General features: G+C 49.4%; 1 protein-coding gene across 1 annotated transcript; it reads left to right on the forward strand.

The window, feature by feature from the left end:
- Positions 1 to 2,510: 2,510 nt before the first annotated feature.
- LOC104615401 (hepatocyte nuclear factor 4-beta-like) lies at positions 2,511 to 10,587 on the forward strand (the record flags this gene model as incomplete). Its single annotated transcript, XM_010293138.1, has 7 exons — positions 2,511 to 2,617; positions 4,383 to 4,538; positions 5,084 to 5,171; positions 5,991 to 6,143; positions 7,990 to 8,226; positions 8,887 to 9,000; positions 10,028 to 10,587. Coding segments are annotated over 7 exons (992 nt in total), but the record flags the coding sequence as incomplete, so codon positions are not given.
- Positions 10,588 to 10,808: the final 221 nt, after the last annotated feature.

A 10,808-nucleotide genomic window follows, 5' to 3' on the forward strand; every position in this document is an offset into this window, starting at 1 on the left:
CGTGCGGGGGGCCGTGGCCCTTCATGGGGTTTACTGGCTTCGGGGGTTGCAGCACCGTGCAGAGGACAGGATTAGGGGAAAGAAAAAGGGTATCAAAGCTTTTGCCAGGCACATACTGGAAACAGTAGTTCCTGGGAGACAGCGGGATACAGCACTGGGATTTTAGTCCTTCCTGCGAGGTCGCTGAGTTTTATTGACTGCAAAGCCCAGATCACATCTGAGCCTGAGCACCCTGAGGGCCAGCACACCCCTCGAGCACTCCCGATGCCCCACCACGAGTGACCTATCCCTTCCCTTTTACAAGCACAATAAATATAGCAATATAATTACCACACAGTAACAGATTAATTTTGTGGCAGGGGAAAACCCTTTGTATCCAACTCCATCGCATCTTGGGTGCTTTCAGCGATAACACCCGAATCACCTTGAGAAAGTCAGTCTGTACCATCCACTTACACTTGAAGATTGAGCTTATCAGAGCATGAGGGAAGCACTGAAATATGTGTCATAAAGGGACCCAGGAGGAAAACAGGCTGAAGCCTCTTGAAGGAGTCTGTCAGTGGGGACTAGACCAGGTCTGGGGACTAGATCAGGTCTGCCTGGGTCTGTAGGACGTAAAATGAGACTCGGCTGGAAAAGCAAAATTTGCACCTTTTCTTGTAAGTGGGCAAAAAGAGCCCACTCACCCCCCGAGAGCTATTTCGGGGAGCATCTGATATGAAACCAGGCATAGAAGGTTGGGTGGGGACTTTCCAAAGACGTCAGCGATGACGTGGGTTCGGGCGGGCTTGTTTCTACGCAATGCTGGGTGCCGCTGCTCGTCTTTGTGGCGTACCAAAAAAAGCTGTGAAGGGTTAATCTATTCTGAAGATTAATCAGAAATGATGGCTCCTATAACCACCTTCACCTTCAAACTGGTGGGGATCCCCACAGCTGAACAGCATCTTCCGTCACCGCTCCCATGCGTTGGGTGATGTATGCTGCTGCCCAAGCTCGGTTGCAGAGCCTCCCAAAGGCTGTAGTTGTTTTTTCTTCTAAATTGACATCTAATTGCCTCTGTGTAGGACCCATAGCCTGAAAAGGCTCCAGTAATATGTCTGTGTGTTGCACCTTTTACAAATCGAGGTACCCACTCACGCAAGGTCGGCTCCGAGGTGCAAAATGGCTTTGGCGGCTGGACCCCAGCACACCCCCCAAGCACACCCAGCTCAGCAGCGAGCTGACGGCAAGGCTAAGCCCCAAATCCTACAAAATAAATACTATGCCCTTGCCGATAACGGGAGATATTGATTTTTGTCACTGTTGCTTGTTTTCTGCCCTTTCACTTTGTTGGCCTCTCATCAGAGGCCGGTTGGGAAAACACAGCAGTGGTTGGACCTGAGCTAACAAAAAACCCACCTCCCCACCCGGCATGAGGGGCAGTGCCCACGTCTCCTCCTTTTGCCTGAGTTCAGAGGAACGTGCCCCGTGCAAAGGGTGATGCTTGCTCTAAAGGCGAGCACCGAGGCGAAGTCTCGAAAGAGTGATGGTGAACTGATTTTGCTGACTCTGCAAAAAAATCTTTGCTGGAAATTTCTTTTCCACTGGCCGCTTTTGAGAGAAAACCACGCTGTTTCACCTCCAAGGGGTTAACGCACCGAGCGAGCTGCGCTTTGACAGCTATGCCTGAATCACTCCCCCTAAATAAAACCAAAAGGAGCCTGGAATTGCTGTATGAAGGAGGAGGGATGTGCTGCATTACTACCACATGCTAAATCTTCCTGCTTTGAGGACCTGACAACCGCCTTTCCGAGCTGTACGTAGCCAAGACGTACGATCTGTCAGGAAAACGCTGAGCCCATGTTCAGGCTCCTTCCTCCAGCCCCACGTGGGCTGGTTTGCTGCTGGAGGGAGGCAATAGGGCTTGGGGGAGAAACTAACACTGAAAACGAGGTTGCTCTAAGCCTAAATTCTGCTTTTTTCTCTGCTGCTGTTTTATTTGATGGCTGCAGTGGAGGTGAGTCAGTTCTTGGAGCCTGTGCTGCAAAAAACAAGCTGCTAAAGTGCAATAAATCGCTCACGTTCAACACGCAGGATTGATGGACCATGGGGCTAGAGGATTCTTGGGCTTCAGGGAAAAAGATGGCTTAAAGGGAGGAGTGGACCTCAAAAAATCAGTGTTTTTCTGTAATTCACCGTGGCATGGCCATGCCTTTCTGTTTGCAAAAAGGCCAGGGCTGCTCCTCACTCGGCTGCGGGCACAGCGTGTCCAGGGCGCGTTGTGTCACTGTTATTAACCGCTCAGGACACCGAAGGGCCTTATCTCCCGTGCTCGGTCGTCTCCGTGGTGGGCTCTTCCCCTGCCCCAGAGCCTGTTTAATCTTATTCCAGCTTCCAACAAGAGAGGGGGGCCTTGCAGGCACTAAAGCCCCAACCCTCTCCTGCCTGGGGACCACGAGGAGCAGCAGCCCTCGGCGGCGCGGGAGGTTTCTTTTCTTTTCTGACACGACCGCTGCTCGCTCTCGTTCCAGCCGTGCAGAACGAGCGCGACAGGATCAGCGTTCGCAGGAGCAGCTACGAGGACAACGGCTCGCTCTCCATCAACGTGCTCACTCAGGCCGAGGCCATGGCGCAGCAGGTATGAAATGGGGGGACGGCCCTTCAAACCGGTACGTGGCCTTCAGCTGTTCTGTATAGGGGTGCTGGTCGACAGCCGGCTGGACGTGAGCCGGCAGGGTGCCCAGGTGGCCAAGAAGGCCAACAGCGTCCTGGCCTGTACCAGCACTAGTGTGGCCAGCAGGAGCAGGGCAGGGATCGTGCCCCTGTACTCGGCACTGGTGAGGCCGCACCTCGAATCCTGTGTTCAGTGTTGGGCCCCTCACTACAAGAAGGACGTTGAGGTGCTGGAGCGTGTCCAGAGAAGGACAACGGAGCTGGTGAGGGGTCTGGAGCACAAGTCTGATGAGGAGCGGCTGAGGGAGCTGGGGGTGTTCAGTCTGGAGAAGAGGAGGCTGAGGGGAGACCTCATCGCTCTCTACAACTACCTGAAAGGGGGTTGTGGCGAGGTGGGGGTTGGTCTCTTCTCCCAAGTAACCAGCGACAGGACAAGAGGAAATGGCCTCAAGTTGCGCCAGGGGAGGTTTAGATTGGATATTAGGAAAAATTTCTTCACTGAGAGGGTGGTCAGGCATTGGAACAGGCTGCCCAGGGAGGTGGTGGAGTCACCATCACTGGAGGTGTTCAAAAAATGTGTGGATGTGGTGCTTCAGGACATGGTTTAGGGGACATGGTGGCGCTGGATTAATGGTTGGACTTGATGATCTTGAAGGTCCTTTCCAACCTTAGTGATTCTGGGTTATGAACCCACTAAACGACCCAGGGCTGGATCTTTTTCTGCCTTTGGATGGCTCTTGCACAAAGCCACAGGGAAGAAAACGCATTAGAGATACCCGAAAGCAGACAGAAAAATCCTTGGTGCATTATCAAGACAACATGTCCTGCAAGGAGCAGCTGCAGCCTTTGGCGTGTGAGATGCAAAGCTGCAATCCAAGGGCTGAGGGATGTTGTAGACCTCGGGTCCCCTCTGTACCCAGCCTAAATTGTCGCTGCACCCCTAAAAACGCACTGCACCTCATGAAGAAGTTTACCCCTCCTTGCTGCACACTCTGTCCGGCTCAGAACACAATGTTCCCGTCATGGTTGATTATATCTTTTCTTGTAACTTCTTCACCAGGGCAACAATTTTAGGGGAGAAAAATAAACCTAATAAAATCGCTGGGCTTCAGCTAACGCTGATTGCTTTCTTATTTCATGTTCCACAACGAATTTCACCCTGCTCGTCCTTTAAATTCTTATGCAAATATCCTTTCTCCACTGAAACATACGGTCCAGATGTTGCATATTACATGCAGCAATGCGTCTGCTTCCTTTTCAAAAATTACTATGTTTTAACCCTCTCCCCTCCATGCAGCTTTTTAGAGATTGAAACGGGTGTTTTGTGTCCCAGGCAGCAACTTGGGGGAGAAAGGCTGGATGCATTTTGTGCATTTGGCTGACTTATGTGATTGATGGGAAGCTGAGACCCAGTGCTCCTGGCTAGTGCTAGGAACGGGAAGATTGATCAGATTTTGTCCTAAACCAGCCTGGAGAGTTGGGAAGGAGGTGGAGGAGGGAGGGGTGTCTGTTGGGACCGAGCACCACCTCGTGGAGGCTTCACCGTGGGCTGTACGTTGGACAGTACACACTGCTGAGCAAATAAGAGTGCAACCACAATGGCAAACGTCAATGACCTGATGAGGTCAATGGCTGTGAAGGCTCCTCATGTTACCAATAAATCGTTGCTGTCGAGGATGGCAAAACAGCACTGACCTGGTCCCAGTGCACGCAGGTGGTTTCTCTTTCAGTATTCGTCACTGAGTCCGGCGCACAGCGCAGACATCGCGATGAAGAAGGTCGCAACCATCAATGACGTGTGTGAATCCATGAAGCAGCAGCTTCTGGTGCTGGTCGAATGGGCAAAATACATCCCGGCGTTTTGTGAGCTCCCACTTGACGACCAGGTAAGCTGCAAATGCTTCTTCCCTGCAAACCCACCACCTTCCACAGGAATTCCCAGCCGTACGTTTCAACAGGGGAATCTGACAGTAACGTATAGATCTCCCTATGCAGAGCAAGAAACTAGCAGGAGAGGAAGGATAATAAAGGACAAGGGTTTGATCAAAATTAGTCCAGCAGCCAAAATCCCCAGAAATGTAAGAGAGTTGCACAGAATACGCGCAAGGACCCAGTCGAAAAGGACTGGGTTTCCCTTATCGATACCTGATAGTGGCATGTAAAAGCCATTTATTTGCTGAGAACTCAAGTTACTCGAGCCCCTTTTTGCTCTTTCATTTGAAAACAACTTTGTATTTAATTTGCCATGAATGTAGCACTTCTGAAAAGTGAAGATATATTAACAATTTCTAGCTCTTAATAGTATTTTCTCTGTAGATCTGACATGTCTAAAGAAACACCAAATTTGGCTTAATCGAAAGAGCAACAGCTCATCGCTCCGTTCTCTGCTTTTCAAATGTAATGTAATTTCTTTCTTCTGTGCCATCTCCAGGTTGCCTTGCTCAGAGCCCACGCAGGGGAACACCTGCTCCTCGGGGTAGCCAAGCGGTCCATACCATACACCGATTTTCTGTTATTAGGTACAGTAGGGAAATTCATTCCTGCTTTTATAACTCGCACACACGAGTCATTGCCAAATACTCTGCTTGCCTGAAATCCCCTCTGGACTCCTTCACATGGTCTGCACATCTGGCTTGGAACTAAGAGCTTGAGAAGGTCTCGGGAGGAGTGTAAAAAGGAGCAGGAAAATTCACTGGGACTTTTACAATTGCTCCCTTACTGTTCTGAAATTGTGGATGAGAAAAACTCCAATATTTAAATGGCATCTCAAACTGTGTTGCCTTGTTTTTGTAACTGGAATTGCCAGGACACAGGCGATGAGGTATTTGGGTATCAGTGCTTAAGAGCTTAGCAGAAAGTTCTATTAAAAATTATAGTGCAAATAGGTATTTCCTTTTCATGTAGCTCCCTGCCACCAAAAACGCAGGTGATTTTATTCTTGGAAAAATGAGAATACTGACCTTGAAAGCCACACATGAAAGAAAAGAAGAAGGGGGGGACTTTGTTTTAAAAAACAAACCACCAAAAACAAAGATGTAACACCACTTGCAAACAGATGCTAGGTATAACAGAGGGTAAACTGGAGCAGAACGTGGAGCAGGCTTTGTGTACACTGTGGGTGCACCAACACGTGCAAACGAGGCAACTAAGGACCGAAGAACAAAATCCACAGCTTGCTTCTCAACCATGAATCTGAGTATCAAGCTGCACACTGGAAATCTGCTGCACATGGACACAGGGACTATCTGGGAACATGCCCCGGGGTAACTTCTGGGTGAGACCTTGTCCTCACAGAGCTAGAGCGAAAATTTGATGCCAAAATTGTCTTGTGTCCCCAGGGAATGACTTCATCATCCCAATGCACTGCCCAGAACTGGAAATCGCTCGTGTGGCCACCAGAATCTTGGACGAGTTGGTGAAGCCCTTGCGGGACATCCAGATTGATGACAATGAGTATGCTTGCCTTAAAGCCATCATCTTCTTTGACCCAGGTAAGCTTCCGTCCGGATTGCCGAGCACGGGGCTTGAAAAGCAGGTGAGGGCTCTCCAACCACCAGGACAAGCCCTGGGCAGCAGCTCTGCATTCCCCCTGCCCCTGCTGTAACGAGCCGTACTTAGCGGCGCAGCAAGGACGTGTTAGACGTGACCTATTCCGGAACACAGAAACACAGAATCACTAAGGTTGGAAAGGACCTTCAAGATCATCAAGTCCAACCATTAATCCAGCGCCACCATGTCCCCTAGACCATGTCCTGAAGCAAGTAGTGAGTCCAGCCAGACCCATGTGCAAGACTCTGCAGGTCCTAGAGGAGTTTTGCTGCTTCCGTGGCTTTTGGCTTCAGGAAAGCCATCAGTCTGAAACGGAGGAGATGACTATTAAGGACATATATGTCTATAGTGAATTATGCATAAGCAAAGCGAGGTAACCGAGCAGCGGTGCAGAGCATCCGTCGGAGCTCAGAAAGCAGCATTAAAAACCGCGGAGAGCCGGACTGGTCGGAGTACCCAGAAATACCAAGGGTGTCTGTTAACGGATCTTGCTGGCAGGCAGTACCGACCGAAGGCAGGGCTGATCCTCGCAGGGTGGAGAACGGGGAAACACAAACCAAAAAGCTTGTTTTGAACCTTTGCTGTCTCCTCATTCCACAGCCTCGGAGGTTTCTGTCTCAGCCCAGGTTCCCCCCAAACACTCCTGTTTCTACACGCCCACAGCACGCTCGGCACCTCCGCTTGTCACAACGCGCGAGTCCCGTCAGGGTGTATTGCCCTGTGGCTTGGAGAAGAGATGGTGGAACAATCCCAAGTCCAGAAGAATGCCCTTTTCTCTTTGGCATCTATTAGCATAGAGAAAATAGTTATTTTTTGCTGTGTTCGCTGATTTGAAATCGAGATACAGGAGTTTTACCGGCATCCTGGACTTTGGCTCGCTAAAGAGCCTGCTGCAAACCTGAGTAAGGGTGGTATTATCCAACCGAGTTTGACAAATTACCTTCCTGCCTGACCATTTTCAGCAAAGATTTTATTTAGATTTGGATTTAGTTGATTTAGACCACTGCGACAGCGAGGCGCTGTGATTTCATCTGAAAGGAAGAAGTGCGAAGCTCTACAGAGGTGAAATTCATTCGTGCTAAGAAGTAGGCATGTCCATGCAGTTCCACGCTGACGGACAATAACTTGTTAACCATTCTGTCTCATCTCTTGGCATGACGATCCCTAAAATGTGGTGCTTGTGGCTTCTTTGTAGACAGTGAAGGAAATGGTCCAGTGAGCCAGAAATCTCAGTTTTAGATAGCAAGAGAGGCAGTAAAGCTGTAAATCCTGGCACTTCACCCTGCCCAGAGAGCATGTTTATTTGCGTAAGCAAAACTGGACCAGTGGTCTGTGAAAAACGGATCGACCACAGGTCAAAGACGGGAAATCAAGACAAGAATCTGGTGCTGCAGCGGGTGCAGCAGGCAGGCACTACACTTGTGTGGATTTAGTGGTAGTAGTTCAACTCAAAGTTTTCAGAGGGAAATTTCAGGCCACTTCCTTGGAAGGACAGATACGGTTCAACTTCTAAATCCTTCCTCTTCACTGATGGCAGTAGCCAGATACATCCATCTGAAACGAGCTCTTATTTTCCTGCTATTTCCCCTCAAATAGCCTATGGCATGTGAGATACTTACTTAATAGTGGCAGCCTGATGCTCATCTGTCAGGTAAACTTGGAGACTCAGAGATAATTGTCAGAGGATCACTGGCATCTCATCCTTTTCCCCCTACAGACCCTGATGGACAGGCTAACACTTTTTGCTTACACAGGCCAGCAATTATGTTCATTTTTTTCCCCTCCCAGACTGCAAAGGCCTGAGCGAGCCTGGAAAGGTGAAGAACATGCGCTTCCAGGTCCAAGTCAACTTGGAGGACTACATCAACGATCGCCAGTACGACTCCCGAGGCCGGTTCAGCGACATCCTCCTCTTGCTGCCCCCACTGCAGAGCATCACCTGGCAGATGATAGAGCAAGTCCAGTTCGTGAAGCTCTTCGGTGTGGCCAGGATTGACAGCTTGCTGCAGGAGATGCTGCTGGGAGGTAGGAACCCTGCTGAGAAAGGGCAGCAGAGTTGTTTTATTTCAAGGTCATTACAGGGCTTCATAACTGGGTTTGTGTCCTTTTCTGGAGGCTCTTTGGTAGAGAGAACTTGGTCTTGGGAGGAAGGAAGTGAAGGCTCGGGCTGAATTGTAGCTTGAACATGGGTCCTTCTCACTCCAGTCCGATGCCCAAGCCATTTCTTTCCAGCCTATCTCTGAAAATCTGACCCGGGATCAGTTTTATAGAAACGGGTACACTCTGTGGTGCTTCACACCAGCAGGGCACTCGCATTTTACACAACCTACCAAAATGATGCAGTTTGCCAGAAGATAACATATTTTTTCCTAGCGATAGGCAAAAGTTATAACTATATGGGAAACCCTGATACGAGCAGGAATTGGGACACACAGGGAGACAGATGAACAGTGCAGTCAGTTACTAGCTGAAACCCCAGCCATCCCAGGAGGTTGCCCCTAGACAGTGAGAAGGCTGAGAGCAAAGAGGACAGCCGGAGCAGGAAGGAAGCAAAGATGAGCCAGGACATTAACCCCCACCCACAGAGGTCTTCCACATTCTCTGAAAAAAAAGACATTTGGCTCAGAGCGTCTGGCTTCTCGGTAACTATGCAAAGAATGATGTCTTTTCCCACTTCCACTGCAGGAACCACCATTGATCTCCAGTACCAGTCAGGACCTCCCAACCTCAACCTGGAACCGCTGCCAGGACACGTCCTCCCAAGCAACATGAGCTCTGTGATTCACACCGCTCCAGACCGTACGTGTACATTTTTACTCTATCAGTGTCTGCGTAATGAAGGGACCGGGTAGGAGAAGCAGTTAAGAAAAAGACCTTTAGGTTTATTTACACCTTTAAGCCTTACACTTGAATCGGAGTTCGCAGCCCCCCTTGCTGACCTCCTTTACTAGGCAGTCTGGAAACATGCTTCCAAAGAGGAGCTGAGATTTTCACGTAATACCATAATCCGGGGGGACTCTGAGATGCTACTAAACATAACAAGATTGAAAAAAAGACTCCAGATTGGTGACAGTGTATTTCTAGGAATGCGGGCAGCACTGGGAAATACCACAAAGCAGCACACACAGTTATTAGTGGCAAGAGTTTCCCCACGTAAAAGCGTCTTGGTTGCGGTCAACCACAACACAATCTGACCTGAATACAAGACCATCTTCAACCACTCTGGGCACTGTTGCTAGGCAATGGCTATTTATTTGTTAAGGCATTTATCTGCTGTAGTAGCAAATGGACCATGCTATTAAAAAAAAACCCCAAAAAGTAGAACAAGTTGGAATTTAACAACCACTGCCTTGTAATCACAATGTCTTGCACACACCGTCTCCTTCTGCCGGTTACGATCACCTATCTCTTGCAGCATATTTTGCTGTTTCTCAGCTATATCAATGTTGACATCACGTGTTTCAGCTGAGTTTTTTTAAGCCACATTGCAGCAAGGAAGGTTAGAGAGATGTTGTGCTCTGTAAATGCAGTACAGTGGCCAGCAGGTTGAACTCTCCTCTGACAAGGAGAGACGGGACTGAAAAGCAGTTGGGGACACTTCCCAGGTGCAAAATACTGAGAAGAATTGGTACGTGCCTATCAGTCCACCCTGTGCCTCATCACAAAGCAGGAAGGAAGAATATGCCAGAACATGCCTGAATTTGGGATGGGTCCCCCAAGCTCCTGCTCCTTGGTTCATAGGCTGGTTTGCCGATTTTATTTGGGCACTGCTCTGTTGAACAGTGTCCAAGTCCCTTTTTAATCCTGTTTCTTTTCTCTCCTACAGCATCTCCTGAAACATCCCTTCCATCTCCTTCTACAAGCACAGGCAGTGAAGACTATAAACTAGGCTCTAGCGCAGGACCCAACACCGTAGCGCAGCTCTTGCCTCAGCCAGCCATACCTAAGCAGGAGATCTTATAGGGAGAGGTGGAAGGAGAAGCTGGGAGCAATGTGGAAACGGTGCTGAAAGTGAAACGGGCCCTTTCTCTTTGCAGAGGCAAAGCGCAGCAACCCCGCGCCTGTAGCCGGATCTGTCGGTCACGCTCTTTGCCGTCCGTGAGTCGAGCACCAGGTACCAGCCTGCAGCAGGAGCCTCCCCGTGGTTCTGCCCACCGCCCACCGCCGTCACCCTCAATTCACAAGCGAATCGGGGATCACGCTCTCCTCAGCAGGACCGAGACTGTAAGCTCTTTGGAGCAGGGCTTCTGCTTGCATTTGTTATCATCTCGCTCAGCGTGCTCAGACCCCTCCAACGCCTTTGGCTGCTACCTGCATAAACCCAAACGCCTTACACAGCTCCTGGTAATTGTCAGTGAGTACAGCGTGTCTGGAATTGTCAGTATGAAAAGGGCCATTCCCATTAAAAATTTAATTACACTCCTATTTCTCCTGCTGCATGTTAAGCTTTGGGAAGAACATCTTCATAGCCTTCACCGGCCAACACTTTCTTATTCCACACAGAGGTGTCCTATTCCATATAGACCAGCTAACATTTAATGCCAGTCAGCTACTATATGTGATCAAGAATGTGAATGTTTGGTTGTCTTCCATAATTTCCAGTGTAT

Source organism: Phaethon lepturus, unplaced genomic scaffold (assembly GCF_000687285.1).
Source record: "Phaethon lepturus isolate BGI_N335 unplaced genomic scaffold, ASM68728v1 scaffold29340, whole genome shotgun sequence".
Classification (NCBI taxonomy): domain Eukaryota; kingdom Metazoa; phylum Chordata; class Aves; order Phaethontiformes; family Phaethontidae; genus Phaethon; species Phaethon lepturus.